The sequence below is a fragment of the Rhipicephalus microplus genome, chromosome 1 (assembly GCF_043290135.1).
Source record: "Rhipicephalus microplus isolate Deutch F79 chromosome 1, USDA_Rmic, whole genome shotgun sequence".
NCBI classification, from domain to species: domain Eukaryota; kingdom Metazoa; phylum Arthropoda; class Arachnida; order Ixodida; family Ixodidae; genus Rhipicephalus; species Rhipicephalus microplus.
The window spans coordinates 80,681,644-80,709,592 of NC_134700.1; the positions used below are offsets into that span (position 1 = coordinate 80,681,644).

A 27,949-nucleotide genomic window follows, 5' to 3' on the forward strand; every position below is an offset into this window, starting at 1 on the left:
AGGTCATGCACGTCATGATTTACGTCGGCCTCATGACCTTGCGCTGATTTTGATGTGACACTTCAATCTTCTTCAATTGTGTTTCGCATATCATCGATTCGCACCGTACATGGAGTCTACCAATTTTTTTCTAGCGCCTAGCACGTCAGAACTGGTGGAAGTGCTGTGTACCTTATGCACCGAACCCCTCCCAGTACAAGAAGCTTCAGCCCCATATCAATGATTACGCCTGTTCACCGTGCCAGCTGAGGGATCCGTGGACTGGACCCCGAGTTCGTACTTTTCCCAGAGAAGATGACGGCTCCAACTATCCAAGGCGCCGTCCCAAGCGGTTTCAACCCAGCCGGTATGGAAGGCGCAACGCCCATGCACTATACGCTGCTCAAACCGTGAACGCTGAATCCCTTTCATGGTGCTGCCTATGAGGATTGGCTAGTCTACTATGACTTCGTTGCCGCTCATAACATGTGGGATGACGCAGACCAACTCGTACATGTATACTTCAGTTTGAATGACGGGGCACGTGTTTGGTACGAAAACTGGGCAGGTGTGTTCACGTCATGGGAAGACTTCAAACACCGGTTTCTCAAAATGTATGCTAGTCCATATCACAACGAGCAAACTGAGCATAAACTCCAGAGCCGTATGCAAATGCCAAACGAAGGTGTAGCAATGTATGTTGAGGACATGAAGGGTCTTTTTCGATGAGACAACCCTCACATGCCGGAAGAAGAGGAAGGTTAGATACAAGCTACATATATTAGATACAAGCTTCACCTCCCAAAATGCAGGGTGCCTGACATAAATCTGTCGAAGAGTGTCGGGGACAGCTTGATTTGGCAGTAGGTTGAAGGCTGCGAAGATAGACCATATATATATTCGTGTTACTCCACTAGCAGCACACCAGCTTGCAGCTGAGTGCATCTTGATCTCGAATCTTTCAATTACGGTAAATATACGACGGCATTCAGTCATAATTATTCTCAAAGGATTGCTAAACATTTTGACCATGTTATTCTCAGGTTCAGTTGCTGTTTATGAGTTGCGTATGGTTCAGTGAAATACAATGAGGCGGCTTTTCTGGCCCCCATCCTCTACCCCGGCTCATACATGACTGAGCACATGTAGAGCAATAGTCCCGGCACTGTCATGCCCAATCTACACGAACAAAATCCATATACTGTAGATAAGTTGGTCCATGAAGTATCTATTGTAATTACACATGAATTAACAGGTGAGTTTGACATTCCAGGAGTGAAGATATTTATTAAAACATTAAAAAAGTAAAATCAATAACTCAGTATATGGCAGACTGTTATGCTGTAGATAAAGGCTGTAGTGGGGAGGGTCGCTATGGAAGCTTCTTCATAAAGACAATCGCTATTATGCTTTTGCTATGCTTAAAACTGTTCACTTTACTATTACCAAAATTATTTAATTCCATATTTTGTCTGATTCTATATATTTGGAGGCAGTACGTGCATGACTCATATTGCCATGTGTAGAGGACGCCACCTGTTGCTTCTAGTAACTGGGAGGTTGCGCCCCCACTCTGTATAAAAGGCATCAGTGGGCTTTAAACGGGGCTTTTTGCTGTTTGTGAACTACACGTTGTCGGGTCATTTTTCGCGGGCTTCACGCCCACTTTTGGCTCGGCTAGCGGCGTCCGCGCTACCCGGGCACGTCACTACATGGTGTCAGAAGTGGGATTCTGCGACAACCGCGCAACATGCAGAATAACCCAGCCGCCGCCTCTGTCGTGACCGCCAGCTTCACATTGCGAACTCCGCCGCAGTTCACTTTTGACAACCCAGCCCAATGGACGGCGTGGCTTCAACAATTCGAGGATTACTCCTTCGCCTCAGGACTCTACTCCGCCCCCGAAGAAACCAAGGTACGCACGCTCCTCTATACTGTATGGGTCCCCAAGATCGCGAGGTGCTTTCGTCTCTCATGTCAGACGCCGAGGGCTATCGTTCATACTCCGGCAGGACAACAAGTCTTTCGGGATATTTTGTCCACCCCGTCAACGAGGTATACGAGTCGAGCAGGTTCCACAAGCGCACGCAAGCGGTAGGCGAGTCAGTCGACGCGTTTTTCACGGCGCTCCGAAATCTCGTGAAGAAGTGCAACTACGCCTCTCGGGAAATCGACGACCGGCTGGTTCGGGACAGATTTATCGTAGGTTTGCTTGACTCTCGCTTGACCAGCTCTGCCACAATCCAAAGCTTACACTGAACGAGGCGCTCATCCAAGCGCATCAGTACGAAGACGCTGAAAATGAGAAATTGCGGCGTCAGGGGACAGGCCTTAAACCAGACCCACTGAACGTCGACGCCGTTGCGAACAACCAGTACCGAATGGCCGACGCCCCAGCATGCGAAGCTGCCCGAAGTAAAAGTAACGTCTGTCGGCCTCCCGAGTACCGCGCCGGCCCGAAGTCGGCATGCGATTTTTGCGGCCACGCCCCTTATCTGCGATCTGAGTGCCCAGCACGGTGGGCCACATGCAACCAATGTCGCAAGAAGGGACACTTCGCGGCGGTTTGCCGCTCGAATAATACTAGGCATTTAAGCCAAATCCAGCTCTGCGCCGTGGATGCCTCGCAAACAGAAGGCCGGCACTTTGTTGTTCATGTCAACGGACGCCCCCTTCAATTCAAAGTGGATACTGGGGCGGACGTTTCGGTCGTACCTCCGAGCTTCGCCGGGTGCCTAGTAGACCTTGACAAACCCGATAATGAACGGTTGATGGGGCCGGGCCGCTGCCCCCTAAGGTTGCTTGGGACGTTTCCTGCTACCCTGTCGTGGCGAGGCCGGTCGGTATGCAAAACGTTGTACGTTGTAGCAGAAATCGACTCTCCTCTGCTGGGGTACTCGGCGGCAGTGGACCTGGGAGTCTTCCAGTTTGTTGACACCGTGAAAGATGCGGAAGCTCCGAATAGGCCCCCAACATCAGACAAGGCCGCAGCTTCGCTGTTCTCAGGCCTTGGCGAGATGCCTGAAGAATACCACATTCGTATCAAGCCGGGAGCGATTCCATTTTCTCTCAGCGTTCCTAGGCGCATCCCTATTCCCCTCGAAGGCGTAGTCAAGAAGGACTTAGATGCCATCGAAAGGGACGGGGTCATCCGGCGAGTCACAGTGCCAACCCCGTGGTGTCCTGGTATTGTGCTGGTACCCAAAGCCGATGGCGAATACAGAATTTGTGTTGACCACACGAAGTTGAACCAAGTAGTTCTTCAGGAGAGACACCTTATGCCCACAGTGGACCAGGTATTTGGCCGTCTTGGCAATGCTGCGGTCTTCTCGAAACTTGATGCGAAATCGGGGTTTCATCAAGTAAGGCTATTGGAAAGCTGTCAGGAGCTGACTACCTTCATAACACCGTTTGGACGCTACTGCTACCGCCGCCCGCCCTTCGGCATCACGTCCGCTCCCGAAGTATTTCAGCGCCGAATGTCTCGGATTCTAGAGGGCCTGGAAGGGTGCGTGAACGTGGTAGATGACATTCTAGTATTCGGCAGGAGCCGTTCCGAGCACGACAGCAGACTCCAAGCAGTCCTTCGCAAGTTAGAACAAGCAGGCATTACGTTGAATGCCTCGAAATGCTCCTTCGGGGTATCTTCCGTCAAGTTCCTTGGTGTAGTGGTGAGTGCCAGTGGCATCTCGGCTGACCCTGACAAGATATCTGCTATTGTGAACATGAAGCCGCCGACAGATACCCATGGCGTCCGTCGTTTCCTGGGCATGCTGAACCACATTGGAAGATTTTTACCGAACCTGTCTGCCGTCACTACACAGATACGGCTCCTGTTGAACAAGAACGCGGTCTGGACCTGGGACCATGCGCAAGCAACCTCTTTCGAGACATTGAAGGGAATGGTGGCATCTAATGCTTGTATGGCCAGCTACACTCCAGGGCTACCCACTCTTGTGTCGGCAGATGCCAGTCCATTTGGGCTAGGCGCGGTTCTCTTGCAGGAGCAACAGACGGGAGAGCGACGGGCTGTCGTGTTCGCGTCAGGAGCACTGACTACCGCTGAGCAGCAGTACAGTCAGATTGAGAAAGAAGCGCTTGGTGTCTCTTGGGCTATCGAGAGGTTTGAGGAATTCCTGCGTGGACTCAGCTTTGTCGTTGAAACCGACCATCAGCCGCTCGTCAGGTTGCTTGGTTCCGCCTATCTGGACCTCATGCCCCCTCGCATCCAAAGATTTCGCATAAGGCTCATCCGATATCAGTTCACAGTCAAGTATGTTCCAGGAAAGTACCTGGCCACGGCAGACACCCTCTCTAGGGATCCTGAAGGCTCTTCCACGTCCGAAGAGGACAGCACAGAAATTTTTGTGTCTCTGGTCGTGGCAGCCCTTCCTTCCACCCTGGCCGTACGTCTTGAAGACTTCAGGTCTCACCTAACTTCAGACGGCGAGTGCTCAATGCTGAAAGCATACTGCATGAAAGGGTGGCCTCGACGAGACCGTCTGCTGCTCAACATGACGCGTTACTGGGACCACCGGGGAGACTTCACTGTATGCGAGAACATGCTGTTCATGGGCGGACGCCTAGTTGTGCCAGCAGCACTACACAGAGACATCGTGAACCTGCTGCACGATGGTCATCAAGGCGTCAATCGGTGCTTGACGGTGGCCCGAGGCTCTGTGTGGTGGCCCGGTCTCAACAGCCAGGTTAAAGCAGCCATAGAGAACTGCCCAGCATGTGCTTCTATACGCGTTCAATGCTGTGAGCCCATGATTGCGACCGAGACACCATCGGCTCCGTGGGAAAGGGTGGCCATTGACTTGTTCCATTTTGCTAATCAAGAGTTCCTGGTGGTTGTCGACTACCGTTCTCGGTACCCTGAGGTCCTCACACTCCGGTCCACTTCTGCGGGAGCCGTTATTTCTGCGATCAAGAGCACATTTGCCCAACACGGCATCCCGGTGACTGTTGTCAGCGACAATGGGCCACAGTTTTCCTGCAAAGCTTTTGAGACTTTGGGAAGACATACGGTTTCACGTATGTCACGAGCAGTCCACGCTACCCGCAGTCGAACGGCGAAGCAGAGCGCATGGTTCGCAGGATCAAGGAGTTGTTTCTGAAGGCCACAGACCCGTTTCTGGCTCTGCTAGCATACCGTAACACTCCCGGTGTGTCTGGCTACAGCCCAGCCCAACTGCTCATGGGACGCTCTCTGCGAACTCGTGTGCCAGCCACGGCTCACAGCCTTGTTCCAGATTGGCCCCAGGTGAAGGAATTCAATGACAGAAATGCCGCCCAGAGACTTAGACAACAGAGAGACTACAATAACCGACACGCAGCGCATGACCTTCGTGCTCTCGACGATGGGGAGGAAGTCTGGGTGCGTGACACGCGGGCACGGGCGACAGTCCTAAGCCCGGCTCAGAGACCCCGCTCGTACATCGTCCAGACGCCCAGTGGCATACTAGTGAGAAACCGCAGACACCTTGTCCCCTGCAGCAATCCTCAGTCCGCCCCCTCAGATGAGACGGGAATCCCCAACCCTGCGGCTCCGACATTGGCGCCGTCTCCTGGACCACAGCGGGCAGCAACCGGTAATGCATCGAACACTCCAGCTCCTGCACCTGCTGCGGGATCGCCAGGTCACCGTTACACGCGATACGGCTGGCGCGTGGTGCCACCTCAGAGACTGAATTTGTGAGACTGCTGCAAGGACTGTTTCTTGGTGGTGCTTTTTTGGAACACTTGTGTTTGAGAGCTCCGGAAGGAGGGATGTAGAGGACGCCACCTGTTGCTTCTAGTAACTGGGAGGTGGCGCCCCCACTCTGTATAAAAGGCATCGGCGGGCATTAAACGGGGCTTTTTGCTGTTTGTGAACTACGCGTTGTCGGGTCATTCTTCACGCGCTTCACGCCCACTTTTGGCTCGGCTAGCGGCGTCCGCGCTACCCGGGCACGTCACTACACCATGCGTGTTTTTTGTTTACACTTATGTTTCATTCGGTTTTCAACCATGAAGCCCATCTGAAATGCTAAGTGCAAACTGCACCTGATGGTTCTAGAATGTTCACGATTATAGTAGATCCTTTTGTTAAGATTACACCCACTTCGCGGACATTACAGATTATTCTGGAACCTACGCAGCCGCTAGCGATAACGCTAGAATGTTCGATGCCACGTGAATAAATGCCGACGCGCTTCACCGTTTGGCAGTTGATCGAGGACCAACATTCTGTTCGCCGCTAGCAGTGCCAGTGGGCATCGCTATAATCTGACTCAACGTTGTTCTAGTAACATTGATCTAGCCTTCAGGTTAAGGGCCACAAGTTCGGCCGAATAAACAGTTTTCGTCTGAATATCAAGTGCCCTCCCTTCGTTTATGTCACGACCCCATGACATCTGGTCGAGGTGCTGCTTCGTTCAAATACCGAACGCATGACAATATTATTCCAAAAATTTTTCTCTAAGTGCAACTTTTCTTGCATGCATCACAGTCAGTCAGCCACAATTCCAAGGCACAAGAGGGCTCTCAGATGTCCTTGCTTGCACACTCGACGTTCACTGTTGATTTTCTTCATTGCCCGGTGTGGGTATTCGAAATTCTTTGTAATTACCTGATTCCAGGTGGCGTGTGTTTTCGTTTACATTATAAACAATAAGCATTACACAGTTTATTTTTTCACTTTGATATATTTATGACCACCCCGTATTTCACGAGACAAACAACAGCACACGCATTACACAAAGCATATCAACTTCTGTACAAAAACAACCCAATGACACGGCGATTGATGAATCAAATGTAACAAAAGAAAAAGAATGAAAAAGAAAGGCAGGTTGTGAAGTTTAAATGGCACACACAAAATGAGAACAGAAGCAAGTTAATGCTCAAGGCGACTCACGAGAGGAATTATGTTTCAATGAACTTGCCTCACTAAGGTTGAGTGGAAATGTCTCACAGAAATGCCATATTGGCAGACTAAACTACCATAAAGATAACGCACAGAAAATAAGCTTTGGTGTCAATGCAGCAACACTTCTTACAAACTTGAACTCTTGCAGAGAAACAACTACTACAAGAAACAACAAAGATATCATAGGGTACACTACACACGAGCATGTTTTTCTGGATAATAGGACTTGTTTTCCATACACATTTTCCTCTTCCCCGGCCTGCCAAACAGGACAAGGTATTGCTGTAGAATGAGCTGTCTTTACAATCAAATGAGTTCCTGCATTTAAAAGAAAGGAAGCCCACTACAATCGGGAACTAATGCGAAGACATGCTATATAACATTCAGTACATTCTTTGGAGACAAAATACATACACGGCACTGAATAATAGCTGGTATGAATAAATGCAGCCCATCAATACACCCTGCATTGCACGGCCAAAGAACCATTTACGTGCAGTGCTAAAAGCGCAGCACCAATTTAGCCATGACAAACTAAGCGGTCATGACTAGAGTAGCTGTTAGTGCACCCTCTCAAAAGGAGCCCCGCTGCTGTTGCTGAAGTGAATGGAATAATATCTAAGCAAGTATTCTTATAGAATTTGTACTTTTGTTCAATACAATTCCAATTGCCTTGTATGAACTTATGGAAACGAAAAATACCTCAAAAACTGTTCACTGATCCAAGCTGGTCACAAGCACCAACTTCAGTGCAAGCACTGAATATTTTGTTAACATGGGGAATCCAAATGTTCGCCACACCATGCCAGCTAAAGTCAACTTCCTCTTTGTGGTTGACATTCCGATGAAAAAATAAGGATTTTATCGGTGAGTACTGGCACATACATATTATTTTGACAGCAAAGCCCGTTTGCAGCCCTTGCGATTGTGCTGGTACACATGGCATGTTGTCTCATTTCAATGTCTGCGAACAAAGGTCCCAACAAGATACTCAAGCTTGAATATTGAGCCACTATGGCCGTCTTAATGAAAGTGTGCGCGCCATCTTTTTTTTACACAGTGTGCCAAAGTTAACTCGAGCCAAGCTAAAAAGAAAAGCACAGCAAGATATAATGAGGCGACCAATGAAGTTTTGTTCATCATAGCTTCACATATACTGGTAGATTTCATGATATATACTTTACTTCGAAATTACTTCAGATTTTAACAAATTTAGGTGTCTGATTACATGCCATCTACACCCTTTCCAATTACACTTTTCTACATTTAGAATTTGTGGTGTAAAAGGTAAAGAAAGATGCGATGCAAGCACGAGCTGCTGCCGCTTTGAAGTGGGATGCAGAATTCGACGTCTAGATTTCTCAAATTATGTAAGTAATTATTAACTCAACAAATTATTTATAAATAACTAAGTGCCAAAAACACAACCACACATGGAAAGCTATAGCTTACAAAATTCCATTAGTCGCATCATCATATGTTGTTGCACTTTTAAAAACTAGCATGGCCAGAGTTAGATGAGACACATATGAGGACAAGCTGGAAACAGTCCGCATACATCTAATATTTATCACCAGTACAATCTCGATATAAGGGTCACCTAAATTCCACTCAACACAGCCATGACAAACGACCGTGTGCCACCAGCAAAGGCTCAGCGCACTATCAGTATTTTTGTGATAGTGAACACCATCACAAAAGCAACAGATACCGTCTGGTTGCTGTCAGCAGTAGCTACGCGGCATTTGCTTCTTTATGACGGAATGAACAGACATTCCCACAAAACCATTTGCAGCACTCAAGTAAGCCGTAACAGCAGAGCGAGCGAAGCATTATACCACAGTGACCAGAACTTATGGCATAGTGGAATCACTAGCGTGTGGCACTGTGTTCATGAGGCTGCTGCTGCCAGTGTGCGTCGTTTTCCAAACTTAGCCCAAGTGCAAATTATCAATTGCAGAGCACCAAGCCAGTGTTCTTAGAAGCACATGTCTATATGCCTCCAATTATACTAGAAGTCAAAATACACTATCAGCTAGCTCTGACATTTGTCGAAAGAACAGGATTCCAATTTTTCTAGCATTCACTGATATTGTCTTATCTTTCATTAACACATACCTCATTTTAAAGCAGCACATAAAGAGTGATAAAAACTATTTCAATTGTGATACTGATGTTGGGTCCCTTTGAGAAGGATGCACTTGTGAGTCATTAAAGAGAATTACAATATGTACAGTGTCACACTTCACATGCCAACCAGTGAAGCTTCATGTAGACAGCGTGCCAGTTTCAAATCACAACACATAGAGATGACTGTACACTGCAGATCAGGACGATGAGACGCAAGCAGCTCATGTGCTTTGCTAAATGCTGCATGTTGCCATTAGAATACATCTCCACAAAATATTCAGTAGAACCCTTAAACCAAACAACATGTACAAATGCCACATGTATGCTTTAAACAAAAGTATGTACACTTTGAATCAATGCTTCAGTGCGTAGGAAATGAACCTGACAAGGCAATTCTTGAGCCCTGTTTGCCTATTTTGCCAGTTTTCATATAATGTATGCTGTCCAAACATACCACGGCCTGCTCAGAATGGGTAAGGTTGCACTTCATCACAAAAAAGCACTGTTGTACCACAAATAAACACGTGTGCATGTCAGAACTGATTAAATATAATAGTATAAGCGAAATAAAAACACACAATCAGTAATTGTTCTCCCTCCTATTGGCCCCTGTAGATGAAGAGCTGTGTTTAGCTTTTAATGTAAGCATGACCTGGTTATTTTTTCGCAAGGACACTCAGTTCTAGTGACAACAGTTTTTTTACACTAAAAATTCAACTGTGAGCTGCACCGCTGCCCTTTGGAAGTTCTGCCTTAAGCGAATGCATTCAAATCAGTCCCTACTCAAGTTTCTCATGTTAACAAGACAAACCAACCATCCAAAACACTATTCATGAACACCTATAAGAATACCACATTCACTGTAAAAAATAGAAGGTTTCACAACTCAATTTGTTAAAATACAATATTCTTAAAATCAAAACACCTTCCAGCATAACCAAAAGCACAATGTATTGGACACAATCAAGAACAGTATGAACAACACCATCTGGAAACAACAGCATCAGCACACACAGCACGGGGACTGCCATGTTTCGACGTGTACAACCTGGCATCATGACCAGGTTGTGCTACCGGAACTCCACAATGAAGAAACAATACAGTGAGTGCATCATCTACATTGTGAAAATATGCCTCATTAAAATTTGGAGAAAGCAAAATTAGGAAAAATTATGTTTCTGTGTTTGGTTATCATGGGTTTACTAAGCGCACTCTATAAAGCCACAATCAATTGACACATCAACACATGGCTGTGAAGCTAAAAACCAAAGCATCATTCGCATATCACCTGCATTTCGGCTTAGCATTTAAGCTTCGCTGAATTTTCGTAGAAGGCAGTACAAAAAAAAATGTGGCATGTATATATGCTATGTTCTCAGTGGAAGCTGTATAAAAAAATATTCAAGACCTGATGATAATTGCTTAACTTTTTAGTCTTCGCAAATCACAAGAACATAAATGCAGGTGTGAATGCAGCAAGTACATTATGCAAGAATGATTGCATTCGAATAGTTGCTCAACGGAATGATGTGAAGTAACCTCGCAACAACTAAAAATAGTTGAAGTAGATACCAACACTTACAAGCACAAAGCGTGAGTGAAACAGAAGTCTCTTTCTGATGGAGACAATGGCTACTCACTGTGCTCACAGCTTGAGTGAAGCAGACTGGTGTCTAAAGTGACAACTGCCCCCACGTTCACTCGGCATGCAAGAGGCACACTAGCTGGCACATGCGCAGCGCAATAAAAACATACACGAATGTACCCAATTTAAAAACTAGCAGCCTACATAGCCCTGTACTATAAATATCCCCTGAAGTCAGCCATCTTCAAGGGGACAATGCAATACCCGGGCAAGGGGCCACACGACCTACCTTATTCGCGCTTCTACTGCTATACAACTTCCTGGTGCAAGCACTCCGCTAAATCTTCAAAGCAGTAAGAACAAAAGCACTTTCTGCTCTTCTCTGAAAAGACAGCAAATGCAAACATGTAATACATTCAATTGCAGTGGCAGATGGTTAGAGTTCTACACTGCAGCCATTGAGAAAATTGTCAGAAAATGCCCCTTAGGTATGACAGGTTTTAAAAAGGGGGGGGGGGGGGGGGGTAAATAAGTAAAGATGCAATAATGATCAAGACTGCTCTGAGGTGACAGCCATTGTGAAGATCGTGCTAAAGCAAACACTGACATTTTGGCGATTCAGAGGGTGAAACACTTTGTTTTTTTTCTTTTGCAAGCAGCACGAAGTGAGTTGGAGGTAGCGTTACTGGATTTCCCAGCATTACCCTTCAAAAGACTCGGGGCAATAACAAAATTTTCATTTTTATTATTAACAGTTTAAAAATCTGCACCGGTAATAAACGAGACATAAAACATCATCAGACGACGATTTCACATGGGAGCAGCAGAGGTGCTCATATTGACAACACATTTGCATTATTTTCTCCCGAAATTCACACTTCAAAGAAAAATTTGTGCTACGAAGATTTCATGACAGTGTGCCATAGCTTGCCCTAACATATGCCTGTGCTGCTGCTTCTTCGAACATCAGGCCAAGCAAGCATTAGTGATTACCCCATCATAAACAACTGGCCGAATTGCTACAAACAATTTGAGAGAAAAGAAAACACAACTATTGCCATCCACAACTCGACCATGTGTGTAACAAATCACATGTATGATATGGCTAGCTGACATGACACGGCACGACATGGCTAAGTCACCGTGCACAGGTGCCAACAAGTGAGCCCACACTGCACGAAAGCTGTGATTCGTGCTTCTCTGAGAGCAGAGTGACACTTCAGCAAAGGCAATAGCATAGTGAAACAAAAAGGTATATCGCAGACGTGAATTGATGGTCTGGTTAGCGCTGCGACGGCATGACAACTTCGCAATTAAAGCTAGCACTTAAAATTAGCCACTGCTACAATCTGCACGAGAAGCAGAAATTCAATGCTGCACAATGTTCGCCACACACAGTCCAGGAAAGCGCAGTTTGATGCGGAAATAAAGTGGTCTTTTCGGGAAAAATGAGACACACATAAAAAATGATGCGTGTAGAGTTGTACACAGTTCCAGATAATCACTAAGAAGATGCAAATATCAATGACGCACACTAAACCTGACCGCACCGTACCTGGGCCCGAATTCGCCAAACTTAAATGTGAGAGTCTGAGGGAACTGTACTTAACGCGCATAGTACGAAATTTATAACAACCAAATTTTGTTCTCAACAAAAATTTGGGCACACAGCACAAAACGTTATGATGTGTTCCTGTTTTACAGCGAGGCGGTGTGTCAAAATAAAGCACACAAACAAATGAAATGTGTCAGTGCTCCACAATGAGGTGGAGACACAAAGCATGGCAATGCTATGATCTACCAAGTGTGCTGCCAAAGGAGCAGTGACTCTGCCATCACTTTGTCAGGCTGGTTAAATTGCTTGAGCTGGCTCTGAAACACCTCACAACTGAGAGAAGCTCATCCATGTACAATGTACATGACAATGCAGCAGCTTTGGCAATGCATCGTTGCTCATAGGAAAGAAGTGAAACACAGTCAGAGGAATTGACAGCCACAGGAGCAGCAGATCCAAGTAGGCAATGGGTGCACATGTGTTACACTATGAAATTAAGGTTGATGAATGTCAGCTGACAAGAAGGTGAAGTAGGTACCAAGGTGGGAGAACACTTTGGCAATTCAGTGCTCTTTTGCCAAAATCTAGGGACAATCACACGGAACAACTCGGGGTGTGCTGCACACATGATAACTCGGTCAAAGAACGCACATGGCCGTCACCTCTTCAGTGGTGACTGAACTCCCTCCCAACTCTGCTTCCCAAATCGTGTGTGCAAGGGAAGGCTGCCACAAAGCACCCGACGGGGTAAAACTGCGGTGCACTGGGTTCAAGTTTTTCAGTTCTTGTAGCAACAAGCACGGTGCGACCAGGTGAGGCAGTCAGAGTCAGACAACTGAGCACGATTTGGCGAGATCCAGCTAAAAAAGAAAAAGACAAAGATAATATGAGAAAGTGCAGTTTATTTTGACTATATGTACATGCCTGTACACCAATGTGAGGATAAAGAGATTGAGGTTAACATGGGGATTGTTTCCATCCACTCTACTCTTCTTCAACAAACAGAATCTAAGTGTGACAGCTTCATCTGTGAGCATGTTCAGAACGTGTATTAAAAATTTCTGTTTTGTCCTCTAATGCCTTGTAAAGTGACTTATCGGCTAGGCGCTTTCCAATCAGGCAAGTCTTTCCCTCTAGGACTACCAATAAAGACAATAAAAAAGTATAGTATGACCATTTTTCAGTCAGAATGGCATCTCTGTGCAGATGGTGTGCTTGAAAAGGCCACAACCTTGACTTGAATGGACACATTATGATGAAGTGTGCTATTAAAAACAAGTAGAAATGCAGGCACAAATAATTTGAGGATGCAGAACAACTATTGCTCTACGGTGAAAAGTGCCAAGAAAATGACAAACTAGGAAAGAGGGACCCACATAGGGGAAGCTTAATTTGGGGGAAAAAGAAGAGGTACTACTCTTGTGCACATCTCTCTTTCTCCATTGCCATTTGGATCGAGGAATCCATCTTTTATCTTCAATGACAAGCTTGATGATGTTTTTTGCAGCCGATTATCAGAACGACAACTCAATCGATGTGACCGCGCGGAAAAATTGGCAAGCTTGTCTCGAACATATTCCTGGTGCTTTTATTGCGATAGCAATTATATGGACATTCTCGGCTGCTGGATTTGGCTGCTAGCGTCGATGTCAGTGTCACTCACTGTATAAGTACTAATACGTATCTATATACAGTGAACTCCCTTTAAGACGAACTCGAAGGGACCATGAAGAATTGTTCGTCTTATCAGACATTCGTCTTATCAGAAGCACCCTCGAAAAAAGAATTGGCTACATACCTAGGTCAGACGTGCCAACCCCACAGTTCTTAAAGTACTACAGGAGATGACAAAAAATACTAAAACCAAGTACAAAAATACTAAAATAGCGCTTTATTTTCTAAGAACTGGCTTAGATGAATGGAATACAAAAGAAACATTTCACAAAAGAGGCACAAAAAGTTCTCAAGTCTCGGAAGTGGAGGGGTGGGCTAGCATAGAGGCCGTAGCAGCCTTGGCCTTCCTCAGAAAGTCCTTGTCAAAGACCTGTTCGTGGCACTTTCCCGAGTGTGACTGGGCACATCTTGCGACAAGCAACTGCTCCACAGTCTTTTTCGACATGGAGGCACGGAACTGGGTGTGCGCCTTTTTCACTTTGCTGAAGACTCTTTCACATTCCGCATTACTATGCGGGAGTGTTAGGACCCCCAACATAAATTTTGAAAGTCTGGCATACTTAAAGCTGCCATCCACTTCTCGTAAACCGGACACCGCCCGCCATTGCTCATCAATCTGCTGCTCCTTAGGTACTTCAGCGGGTAATTCTTCCAACTGAAGACGCGTGAACTCTGCCTGAATGTCGTCCAGAGCAGAATTCACATCTCGCCCCTCTTGAAGTGGTAGCAGCACTGGGAAGCGGTTGATTAAGTACTTGACATCAGAAAACCTGGCGTGTTCAATGGACGCAAGCCTTGCTACTTCTGCACTCTTCAACAGCTCACACTTCAGTGGAAATTTCAGGATCATGTACTCCGTTGCTGCAACGAAGAACCTTCTTATATGTGTAAAAAACTCTTCCCTTGCTTCTTTTTTTAGGCCTTCCAAGGTCTGTGTGGTCCGACTACCAATTACAATATCTTCATTATCTCTTTGGCTGACGGAAGATTTGTAGTCAACGTCAGCCAACACATCAGCTTTTTTGATCACTGAAGGTTTTACAAAACGCAACATGATCTCTCTTAGCAAGTTACTAAGCACTTCACGCAGCAAGTGCACTTGAGGGGCTCCAGACTGCAGGAACACGTTCACCTTTTCAAACTCTGGGATTACAGACAGCAAGAAGTCACAGTATGCTCTATTTGCATCTGATGAAAGAAACATGAATAGCCTTTCTTCTCTGTTTAAGACCTTTCCTGGACGGTTTTGGGTTCGCTTGGGAGCTGTATCCGACACGGGGACATTTGTGTCCAGTCTTGGTCTTTTGCTCTGATGACTGCTCTCCGCTTCCTTTGCATGCTTCTGAAGGTCAGTGCGAAGGTTACATGGCTTGCTGGGAAACTTGGAAACCTGCCCGGAGGGCCTTACTTCACTATGGAAGAAACTAAGCAGTGGCTGCCACTGGTCCACAAGCCGTTTCAGGCTCCTTCCAAGAGAGAGCCACCTGGTGCTGACATGCTTTAAAATTTTCTTGGCCTCTACATCGTGGAGAGACTGAAAAGCTTTCAGCTTGTCCTTCCTTTTTGAGCTTTTCTCGAGGTAGTAGAAAATGTCAACTAGCACCTCATCCACATTCAGTGGAAGGCATGCTGAGCCTTTCTGTGCCGCCAGATTGATCAAATGGCAACAGCAGCCCATGATGGCAATGTTCTCATGGCTTTCTTTCAGCACAGCAGCCACTCCGTTTTTTAATCCAATCATGACTGGCGCGTTATCACACGCCATGCCGATGCAGTTCTGGAGCGGTATCTTTTTGCTCGTTAGCGTGTCCACAACAAGCGCACCGATGTTTCGTCCCGTGGAGTTACCTTCGAGGGCAGGCATCGCGAGCAAGGCAGTGCGAACAGTACTATCACAGAACGTCACCACGATTGGATACAGTTTTGCATCATTACCGGCGTCATTGCTCCCGTCTGTGGCGACTGAGAACGGAGCGTGCTGCAAGTGACTTATCACTTCGTCGATAGCTTTATTGGCCGTTTCCTTCACAATCGCCGTAGTCTTCGTATGGGCGCAGGCGTAGTTTTTAGCTTCCTTCGAGTCCGGAAACATTTTTCGAAAGAGGTCTCCAGCGTGATCAGCAGCCGTGAACGGCACGTTGTGTTCAATCAGGAACGCAGTAAAAAGGCACTCCGCTCGAGTTGTAGTATCGAGATCCGCTTTGCTGAAGTACCCTCCAAGTTTCCCGTTAGAGTCTACAAGTTTCACCGAGTCTTTGTGTTTCTTCGTATTCACATGTAACAGAATATCCCGGCGACCAGCGTGCGAAATGTTCACATCACAGCAGCACAAACTACAAAATGCGTACCGCTCACCTTTACGCGACCTCTTAATAAATGGAAAGTCAGTCGAATAGCTGGGAATAAAAACTTGAAAGTATTTCTTCTCAGACATCTCGTGAGCTGCTAGGGCTGAACCATACGCTACCGCTACGCAGAAACATGTGCAAGGCACCTCCCGCAGCGCATGGTAACAAAGAAAGTCGAGCACATTTGCGCTATCCGCGAAGTCAATGCCTTTTGGCTTTGGCTTTGACTCTGGATATAAGCCAATACAGTGTTGCCTGCATAGCCCCGCAAAAAAAAAAAAGGCCAGATTCAGCTGGTGCAGTTGACTGTCTGAAGCAGCGCGTTCAGTTTGCGAACTTTTCGACCCGAAACATGAAAAATCATAAAAATATAGTTGTCATTACGATACTCGTAAAAATGTGCTGAAAATCGGGCACTTTACGATAAAATCGTAAAACTTGGCAGGTATGCTAGGTGCATGCAAATATCTTAGTTCAAAACAAAGTATCAAGTACGCTTACAGTGAAGGAAAAATACACAAAATTAATTTATTTGAGGGAGTAGCCTGATAGGCAACTGCGTTCAAGTGCTCTTGCTCGGCTTGATCCAGTCCATAATGGACGTCTGTCGCTGTTGTGCACATCGGCGAGCAGCCACAAATGACGCCATATCTCCTAGCGATCTCAAAAACACTTCAGTTCCTTCATGCTGCTCAAAATAGTTCCTTAAGGGGGGGCGCGGCAAGTAAAGTGCCGATTTTGGTCAAAATATGCGATTTTCTGATTTATTTTTTTTCGTAATCTTCAGACCTTCAACTTCCTTGTTCTAAAATATTACAGCGAAACGTGCGCTACAAATCCCGCAAATAGTGTTTTTGCCGAGGCTAGTCGCCGAAAAGTGCGAAAAAAAAGCCCCTGAAACGGTGTTGTTCACGCCGCACAAACGCGCCAAGTTGTTGACCGTGGGCCGCCATTTTGGTAGCTTTGGAAAGAGGAGAAAGCCGGCTTCCCGATGGTCGCGGTCTCGTATTTCGCCGAGTGAAAATAAAAGCGCGAGGAGCAAGTAAAAAAACGAAAACGAAGAACGGCAATTGGCTGCGCGGGTCACGTGGTAGCAGGCGCGACCTCTTACTGGTCAAAGCTGCGCCGCGCACCTTGGCAACCTTGGAAGCGCGAGCGCATCTGCGGCCGCCGAGTCTAGAATCATCCGGCGTGCGCTTCGTTTTTTGCCAGTTGGCTGTTTTTGTGATAGTTCGCGTGCTTTTTTTACCAAGCTTTGTTTACATCGGTGGTCTCTTCTGAGTGCTTGCTCATACTGCGGTGCTATGTTGTCGCAAAAAAAGTTCCGGAGCGTCCACAAGTACGGCAAGCGTCGGAAAGCTTGGAACAAAGGGCAGACGACTGCGGCTGCCGTCCCAGTCGCAGTTCCGGACGGAGCATGCTCTTCAAGCGTCACGGAGCCTCTACTCAGACCCTTCGCTGATTGTTGTGAGGCCGAGAGTGTGGAAGGTGCCACATCGTCGTATGTCAGACCGCCGGATGCCGTCGACCGTGATGGACGCTCTCGCGAACCCGATTGCGGTGGCACCGCGTCGGCAGCCGTTGCAACTCCGGGCGTGCGCGCGTCGAACATTCTATCGCGAGTTTCGGCCCAGATTCCGAGCAGTGAAGAAATCGCGCAGCGGGCGCAGACAAGGCGGGATGTTTTGGATGCCGTAGCATCGAAATCCGCTTCAAAGCGGAAGCTCGAGCTTCTGAACGAAGGCTGCGACGAAAATGACGGCGGTAAGGACTCCACATTCTTCATTGTAAATAAGAAGATGCTGAACGGTCTGCTTTCGTCAGTAAAGTGCAACAAGTGCGACGAAGGGTCGATACGCCTCGAGACTACGCACTGCCTTGGACTCGCGGCGAGGATGGAACTTTTTTGTGACAATTGTGGCATAGTGAACAGTGCGTGGTCGTCCCCGAGGTGCTCCGGGCAACAAAAAACGAACCCCTTTGAGGTAAACGTGCGTGCTTTGAGGGCTGTGCAGTCAGTTGGCAGAAAACAATCTGCCATAAATGACATTTTTTCTGCGATGGACATTTTGCATCGAGCACTGCACCACAAGTCCTACCAGAGACTGCAAAGGAAGTACAGCCACCCTGCCACCACATCAGCTGCCACCCGCATTGAAGCAGAAAGTGCACAGAAGGTGCATGACATTTACAAGGACCTAGGAGGAGTGCCAGGCAACATTGACGTCATTTACGACGGCACGTGGATGACGAGGGGGCACAGAAGTCATATTGGCGTGGGCTGTGTAATCGAGCTGTACACAGGCTTGGTCTTGGACCACTGTGTCCTGTCCAACTACTGCCAAGGCTGTGCTGTTGGTCCCAAGCCTGGTGACGACAACTATGAGGAGTGGCTTGAGAAACACAAGCCACAGTGCCAAAAGAACACCGATGCTAATGCAGGCCAAATGGAAGTAGAAGCAGCGAGGATCATGTTTGAAAGATCGTTTACCAAGTACAAGCTTCGATACATCAATGTGCTCTGCGACGGTGACAGCCGTACGTACCTTGCCCTCACGCAAGACAAGGTGTATGGCTACATGTTGATTAAGAAACAGGAGTGTGTGAACCATGTGAAAAAAAGAATGGGCACTTCCTTGCGCAACCTTCTTGATGAGCACAAATCCAAAGGCCGAGGACTGAGCATGGGTGGCAAAGTCCGGCTGACGCAGGGCCTTATAAAGAAGTTGACGAATTATTATGGCTGGGCCATTAAGAGCCACCCCAACGATGTTCCTGGCATGGACAGGGCCATCATGGCCACTTATTACTATGTAACATCCACAGACCAGGATCCACACCACGACCTGTGCCCAAGTGGGACTGACTCCTGGTGCCCGCACAATCAGGCATTGGCCAAGGGAGAGCCGCTGCCGCCTCACAAACATAAACTGCCCCCTCACGTGCGAGTGGCACTGCTGCCAATCTACAAGCGCCTCTCGAACAAAGAGCTCCTTGAAAGGTGTGCGCAGGGAAAAACCCAGAACGCTGTGGAGAGTATGAACAGCCTCATTTGGTCACTCCAGTCCAAGAGCCAGTTCGCCTCCCTTCGAAGTGTGGAAAGTGCAGTTGCAGATGCAGTCTGCCGTTTCAATGGTGGCTGCAAGAGTGCGCTGCAAGAGATCACTGCTCAACTGGGCTTCAATCCAGGAGACTGCTCTTTGCGGCGAGCAGCCGAAAAGGATGCCAAAAGGGTGAAGAGGGCTCAAAAGACGCATTGTTCCACGACAAAGAAGCGCAAAACTGGGTTGCGCTCTACAGAGGCCAAGGCCACAGCATCTCAGGATTACTGCCCAGGAGGATTCTGAGTGTTTTAGGCATGTTGTGAACTTCCAAACAAGAGTGAACTTTCAAAGTCAGTTTTCTCAACTCTTGATTTTCGCCCATGTGCCTTCGCTAGAACATCTGTCATTTTTTAACAAAGACTGATAGAGTCGTTCCGTTTTTTGCACTAGGCTCAGGAGGCCTTTAGCAGTGCAATAAAGCTTTATCTCTCTTCTTACTCATCATTTAAAATTTTTAGAACACATTTTATAATTACTGCGATGTGTGCGCAAAACAACATCCATGTTTTGGAAATTTTATTTATGGTTACAAGAACTAGAAAAATCAACTAATAGCTTCTTTGCACAAGTTGATGCTTTGGGAACATAATAATATGAAAAAATAATTTCATTTAGCAATAATTATCTCTTTAAGTGCGAAGAGCATTAATTAGTATAATTATGCTTGTAACTCAAAAAGTACAAGAGGTATTTGAAAACGGTTTTCATATTTGGAATCCTCACAATCATCCACATACACACACCAAATTTCATCACAAACAGTACATTAATAAAAAAATTAGTTTTACTTGCCACGTCCCCCCTTAACGAACTAATGTAGAGATCTGCAGCATCATTTGCCACAGGCACAGGCCTCATGCTGGCATCTTCGTCATCCTCTGACATCACCTCCGAAGGAACCTCTAGAACTTCATCAATCAATGTGTCCAATGTGTCCTCCTTGCAGGTTGGCACATCTTCATCGACAGTGACATTACTTCCTATGTCCACGACGAGTCCTTTATTGCCTAGCGAGGCAACGAGGCTCACCTCTTCCTCGTCGTCTTCCCAACTGTCCTGCGTCGAGCACTCGGGCACCGCAAAACCAGCATGACGGAATGAATTTATTATAGTCATGTCAGTCGCCTGGCTCCAGGCATTCGTGAGGAGGTGAAGTGCTGTCAGCAGGTCCACTGTGTACTGTTCGTCGCTCTCCATGCACAGTAACATTCTCTGCAGAAGAGATCGGCGATAGTGCCTTTTCAGGCTGCTGATCACCCCCTGGTCCATTGGCTGGAGCTTGGCTGAGGTGTTAGCGGGCAAAAACTCCAAGCGAATGGCCTGAAGGTCGGCAACATGCCCGTGCCCACGGGGCAGTTGTCCAACAGGAATATGACACATCTCTTTTCTTTCTGGAATCGGCAATCCATGTCTTACAGCCACTCCTCAAAAATTGACTGAGTCATCCAGGATTTTGAGTAGGCCGTGTAGGTCACCGGCAGCGTTTTAGCGTGCTTGAAGCAGCGCGGCGATCTTGATTTGCCGATGACCAACAGTTTCAGCTTGTCGCTTCCTGACATGTTTGCGCCAATGAGTACGGTAACCCTCACCTTGCTGTGCTTTCCCCCTGTGCAGTCGTCGCCAGCAAAAGCGAGCGTCTTCTGTGGAAGCAGCTGGTAAAAGAGGGCTGTCTCGTCGACGTTGTAGACGTCGCCGGGGTCATAATCCTGAAGGATCTCCTTCAGCTTGGTCAGCCTCCAATCGTTGCAGGTCACTTCGTCAACGGCGGCGGCCTCACCGGCAATAGATCGGAACACAAGTCCGTGTCTTTTTCTGAAGCGATCGAGCCATCCGTCGCTGCAGGCAAATTCGATGTTCATTCGTAGGGCAATTTCCTCCGCTTTCGCCTTCAGAACTACGCCATTCACAGGCAGATTCACGCTACGAGCAGGTTGGATCCATGCGAGCAGAACATTCTCCATCGCTCAATGCAGCAGTTACCCGCGCACTATCCTTCACGATGCCCGTTAGTGTGCTCTTCGCAATCCCGAAGTTGCGTGCAATCTCGGTCTTCGTGAGCTTGCCAGCTCTCACTTCGGACAAAATTTCTGCTTTCCTTGAAAGCTCGATTGGCTTTCGTTGTACACTTGGCTTGCTGGCCATTTTCAACGAGACAAGCGAAGCAAACAAAGCGCATGGAATAGAAAACGTGCGATCGCAGGCTTGGCGCAGAGAAAGAACTCGTTTCCTCGGCGATGGCGACGGCGAGGTCGGAGAGGAGAAAGAACATCCTCGTGGAGAGAGCTGTGGCTGTACGACGCGAGCTCACATGTTCCCGCTGAGAAACGGCATTGGTCATGAGAGCTGCTCTCTTCGCGAATAGGGAGTCTCGGTCGTCATTTTGTTTTTTCACTTTTTCCCCAGCTTGCTTCTTCGCGGACGATAGCCGATCTCAAAACTCTCTTGCTCTCTCATTTTCTTCTTGTTTGCTTTGCCGCTCGCTCTGCGGGTCGAAGTGCAGGTGATGCCGCAGGCCATTCTTTTGTCGCTGCCTCCCTCCCTCCGCCGTGGCGCGAATTCGCTTCGCGCCGTTGCTGCTTTTGTATTTTCTTTCCCTCCGGCCGTGGGAATGCCCCCCCAAGATTGCCATCATTCCTCTGTAGAATCGCCTCGGTCTCCCGGTCTCCGCGAAAGTGTTCGTCTTAACAGAAGAGCGGGTACAAGGCTATTCGTCTTAAGCGGATTTTTTTTGCATTGGGTCTATGAAAAACCAAACAAACGTTCTCACGTTGTTCGGCATAAGCGAGAATTCGTCGTAAACGAGCTCGTCTTAACGGGAGTTCACTGTATATAAAAATGCAAGAAAGAAAAAACAACCCAGAAAAAGACTCCAGCGCGCGAAATCGAACTTGGGTCCTCTCAATCGTGAGTGGGAGGCGTTAACCACTAAGCCACCGAGAAACATGTACTTCACCCTTCAAATGGCAAGCTATTTATATCTACCACCTTCCGCTGCTCACGGGCTTCTCGGCTGTAATTATCGTGTTTTCAGCATTGCAGGGGACATTGATAGTATAGGGCTACGTAGGCTGCTAGTTTTTAAATTGGGTACATTCGTGTATGTTTTTATTGCACTGAAAACAAGATGATGACGCAATGAGTGTGCGCCGCCACACCACACGGCGGCGCGCGCTCCAATCTCCCAAGCATACTTTGCCCCGCTTAGAGGAGGGGAGCAACACTCCCTTGTGCACTGTTATTTCGCGGTGAGGAGGGAAAGATCGAACATCTTGGCTGGCCTCGGGCTTTACCTGGAACGATTCTGTTGTAAATACCGGGCGCACAAAGGTCACTGCAATCATTGCAGTCTCTGCGAAAAGCGTGCGATTTTCAGACACAGCAAAGTAACAATTGAAACGCTTATTCGCATGCATGTGTACCTGTGAGTACGTTTTGTGCATCATTTGTGCGTGAGAAACGCGGGGCACGTTTCGATCTGCTTTCCATTCTGTGAGTGACCTTCCAATTTGTTACTATTGCGTTCATTGCTTCGCCTCTGCGACAAAGCTGTGACATTTTTCATAGCGATGTGAGATGTGGACCTTGATGTCGGACTGGCCACCATGTGAAATGTTCAGGTCAAAACATTTCACATGGTGGCCAGTCCAACATCAATTTCCAAAATCCAAACTTCCCTCTCTTCGACAGCACAAAGTATGGCAATTCTGTCGTGTTCCCACAACTGCTAAGTTTAAAGAATCTGAATCAGATAAATTTACCAAACAAGGGGGAGGGTAGCGGTAGGCAGGCTGACTTCCCTTGTGCCTCTCCCCCCCTTTCATTACTTTTTCAGAGAAAAATATTTCCAAAGAATAAAGGGGAAGAGTCTCCCAAATAGCCCCATATGATAAACAATGAAGGTGTAGTGTTCAAAAACTAAGTAGAATCTTCGTGATATGAATCTCAAAGAAAGCAAACATATTCGTATCACCCACAATTTCACATCAATAAAAGCCAGCTAAATCTTTTTTCAAACCACGGCATACACACAAAACATCTGTTTTCGTCAAAAAAACTCAAGTACTATTTCTTTCTGGGACTCACGTGAACGAACCAACAATGCATGCCGGCTGCCCCAAAAGTGCGCATCAAACCTTTGCTTGAGGCCAACTGGAAACTAGGTGTCCAAGTCTGTGCCCCCACAGTCATGAGCGAAGGTCTGACAGGAATGCCAAAATGTGCTTTGCGACTTCATTGCCTCTAATCTATGGCTGCATTTGCCGCGTCTTTTCAGAGCTCGATAATCGTGTCGCAGCGACAGCAGTTCTGTTTGGCGCAACTGCTGTACACCACAGTTCTGTTTTCAGTTCGCACGCGCTGGCCAAGCATGCACCTTAAAAACCTAGTCGTTTGTTGCTATCCATGATTGCATCTGCTGTGGTTTTGGGAGCAACATTCGCAGAAGGCCACGTTGCTCTGGCTGGGTAACACGCATGAGCACTTGCCCGAGTTCTCTCAGCTACATACTCAACATACAAGATCGTGCCAAGAACGACTGTGCTTTCATCCAGCTCTGACAGTACGTGTGCTAGTTGCATGCGTACTTATGAAGCTTCCAGCATGTTGCTCTCGGCTATTGTTTGTCGGCTTGAAACCGAAATTCAAAAAACCCACCGTGACACGGAAAGGTGTTTAGAGCATGCGATTTTCGGTCCATTGGCTAGGGCCAAAAAAAAATTTGGCTGGGGAAATTCACGAAGTCATATCAGCCGGTTTCGTACCACTGAAACTCTGTAGTACAACTACATCAAGGTGTCATAAATTGGTTTCCACAATGCGGTAGTTTTGCAAAAAGCCTGGATCAGATTGGTTTGAATGGGGTCTGAACACGCACAAATGTAAGAGATGCGTCAAAATTCTGGAGCTCCCCAGAAAATCCAGGAGAGGAAAGTGTTCAGAAACGCCTGGAAGTACTGTTGCGACTTCGAGCCTGCCATTGCATTGCAAGCCCACTACCGTTCCTGGCACGTAGGATAGTTGTCTGAGAGTGCTCGACCATGTTTAAAAGCAGTGAGCTCAACAGCGTTAATTATCTAAGAGAACATCCAAATATGAAAGTCATTTTCCTGCTTCCTTGTCATGTATTGATCCTAATGTTTTTATTAGTGATACTTAGTTAATAATATACGTAAATTTTCTAAAGCCTCTGGAGCACTCGAAAATGACCAGTCGAATGTACCATTAAACACAGCAGCCCTACTGCATTGGACGAAGCAGCAGGTTGTACGAAATAAAACACAAAAACTGAAGTTCTAACCACCTGCTTACACACAATGCCAATGACACATGTCTGCAGACGCACCAAGGCGGCAGCGACATAGAGAAAGAGAAACATTTTTACGGTTCGGATTCGTAACCATCCCCCGAAAAGATGACAGAAGGTCTCACCAGTAGCGGAACGTACCATAACACCGTTTTAATGGCCTGCCTGACTCGCTACGTCAACATGCCAGAGCTATTTAGAAAGGCCACACTGTTTTAATAGACTTTCAACTTTATTCTATTTGAAATTAAATATTGTGAGCATTATTCATGCGCGTCATCTTATCATACGTACATACTCATCATCAACAGTCTGACCTGTGTTGTGGGGCGGAGGCTCGGCAAGTAAAAGAAGTGTCTTACAGCCAAAACGTTGCCTTACAAGTGGTGGAGAGTGCTTTCCGGTCCCCTGGTCCTCTCCCTGCAACGCTTTTTCGTTATCTTCGACTACTAACCATCCCTGGAGCTCCGGTTGGGTCGCCGTCTGCGCAGTCAGCCCACGGTCATGTCTCAAGACGAGCACAACACGGCTCCATCCACCCCACCTACACCCCTGGGCATGCCTTCATGGACTGTCACCGCCCCTCAAAAAGATCCCCCGATGTTCGCCGGCCTTCGCGGTGAAGACGTTGAAGACTGGTTGGATGAGTACGTCCGTGTGAGTGCGCTTAACTATTGGCATGACTCTCTGAAGCTGTCCCGCGTACCGTTCTCTCTGACGGGGGTTGCTAAGACATGGTCTCTCAACCATCAAGTGGATTTCCCGGACTGGCCTACCTTTAAGCAGCAGCTCCATCAGATCTTTGCCAACCCTTCTGTCCGTGCAGACATAGCCAAACGGAAGCTTGCTGAACGTGTGCAGCACTCCGGTGAGTCTTATACTTCGTACATTAAAGATGTCTTCGCCCTATGCCGTCGCGTCGACAGCTCAATGGCGGAACATGACCGCGTTCGCCACCTGCTCAAGGGCATAGGCGCCGTCGCATTTAACGCTTTAGCGGCAAAGAACCCCACCACGGTCGCGGATATCATCAGTACGTGTTAGCGACTCGATGACCTTCAACTTATACATTTACAACCTGACACAGGAGATCTCAGGCCAACACATGACAATGAGCTCCGTGCGTTCATACGGTCCATGATCTGCAAGGAGCTGCAACTCCAGGCAACCTCGTCGTCTTATGAGCTTTGCATAACGCCTTCTGCAGGCAGCCTCCGCAACATCATCAGGGAGGAACTGGCATCCATGACGTGTGAGCAAGTCCCGAGCTCGCATACCCCTCCAAAGCCGACATACGCTCAGGTGGTTGCAGCGTCACCTTCTCAGCAGTCATCGAAGTATGTGTCAACTACGCAGCCCTCACTGAATGCCCTCGCCCCGAAGGCACCGCCTCCTTCTTTCCATGCCTGGCATTTAACTCCACCGATTTGCTATTATTGCGAAATACGTGGCCACATCCCACGGTTCTGTCATCGACGTCAACAAGACGAAAGGCGTGGCTATGGTGACTTCTGGAGGGAGGAGTTTGCCCCTGCTCCACAACATCGCCACCCATACCAACTGTACCAACGCCGCTCACCCTCTCCGCAGCACTTTGATGCAGCCAGTACCTTCCGCTCCTCGCACCGTCGCTCCCCGTCACCTATGCGCCGTTCCTCGTCACCACTTCGTCCGGCTACCACGGCGTCTGATCATCGCCCGGAAAACTAAAGAGTGCAGCTTCAGGAGGGAAAGCTGCATTTTGCGGGCTGCATCGAACTCCTCCGGAACGCCCTTCCAATGTACTTTCAGTGTGTGTTGAGGGTATATGGACTGAAGCCTTGGTGGACACAGGTGCATCGCTCTCAGTTATTAGTATGGACTTGTGTTCCCGTTTACGCAAAGTCAAGACACCGTATGATGGCCCTCCGCTTCGCTGCGCTAATGCGGTTTTTGTTCAGCCTTCTGGTGTTTGCACAGCACGAGTTTTTATTGAGGGCATCCTTCATTACGCAAAGTCAAGACACCGTATGATGGCCCTCCGCTTCGCTGCGCTAATGCGGTTTTTGTTCAGCCTTCTGGTGTTTGCACAGCACGAGTTTTTCTTGAGGGCATCCTTCACCATGTACAGTTCCTCGTTCTGTCTTCGTGTGCTAATGCACTCATTTTAGGGTGGGACTTTCTCTCCTCAGCTTCAGCCGTGATATCTTGCTGTCAGAGGGTCATTCGCATGTCAGATACTGCGCTTTCGTCCGATAAAGATGCTCGTAGCCAGCGCTTCGTCACCGCTGATGACTGTTTTATTCTTCCAGGTAATGAGCATATTCTGACCCTGACATCAGATAAGATCAGTACTGGTGATGTGTTCCCAGCACCGTGTGGACGCTACATCTCTGGTGGACTTACCATCGCTCCTAGCCTGGTGCGCTTTCGTGATGGCAGAGCATTAGTTACGGCAGTTAACCCAACTTCATTGCCTGTTGCCCTGCCTCAGGGCACCAGTGTGGTTTGCTTCACAGATACCGAACCACTTTCTCTGGTGCCCCTTCACGGAGACTCGCCATCTTTCTCTACGAGTACTGATGACCAGGCTACAATGGCTGCTTTAAAAGCCACAATAAATCCCGATCTCACGTCAGCGCAAAAGCAAGAACTTTTGGGTATCCTTCAAAAACACAGTGCTTCATTTGATGTGAATTTCAAGCTTTTGGATCGCACTTCCGTCGCCGTACATCGAATTGAAACGGAAGGCAATACAATTGTGCGCCGCCGCCCATATCGAGTGTCATCCGCAGAGCAGAAAATCATCGAGAACAACGTTGCTGATATGCTCAAACAAGATGTTATCCGGCCTTCGTCCAGCTCGTGGTCATCACCTGTAGTGCTAGTCCGAATGAAGGATGGTTCGGTGCGATTGTGCGTCGATTATCGAGCAGTTAATAAGATCACGCGAAAAGACGTGTACCCGATCCCACGAGTCGACGACGCACTTGACTCTCTGCAAGACGCTGAATTTTTCTCCAGCCTGGATTTACGGTCTGGTTATTGGCAAATACCTATGCACAAAGCGGACAAAGAAAAAAACTGCCTTTGCAACACCAGACGGGCTCTATGAATTCAACGTGATGCTATTCGGTTTATGTAATGCTCCTGCCACGTTTGAACGCATGATTGACACAGTTCTACGCAGCCTAAAATGGAAAACATGTCTATGTTATCTAGATGACATCGTCATTTTCTCCTAGATGACATCGTCATTTTCTCCACTTCTTTTCGTCAGCACCTTGATCGTTTAGACGAAGTTTTGACGTGTATTTCTAATGCTGGACTTCAGCTAAACACAAAGTAATGCCATTTCGCCAGCAAGAACAACAAGGTGT

The 27,949-nt window shown here is 47.5% G+C and overlaps 2 protein-coding genes across 3 annotated transcripts in view; one reads left to right on the top strand and one right to left on the bottom strand.

Moving 5' to 3' along the window:
* The first annotated feature begins 1,610 nt into the window (after positions 1-1,610).
* The window catches only part of LOC142782390 (uncharacterized), a 252,259-nt gene continuing 225,920 nt past the window's right edge, over positions 1,611-27,949 (top strand). Inside the window, exon 1 of the mRNA XM_075882247.1 lies at positions 1,611-1,894. Coding sequence (XP_075738362.1) covers positions 1,730-1,894 — 165 coding nt within the window. The 5' untranslated portion in view covers positions 1,611-1,729. The remainder of the gene's footprint in view (positions 1,895-27,949) is intronic.
* The window catches only part of LOC119178639 (uncharacterized), a 109,585-nt gene continuing 88,284 nt past the window's right edge, over positions 6,649-27,949 (bottom strand). For both annotated transcript variants that reach the window (XM_075882243.1, XM_037429855.2), the window contains one exon: positions 6,649-13,022. The gene's annotated coding sequence lies outside the window, so the exon portion shown is untranslated. The remainder of the gene's footprint in view (positions 13,023-27,949) is intronic.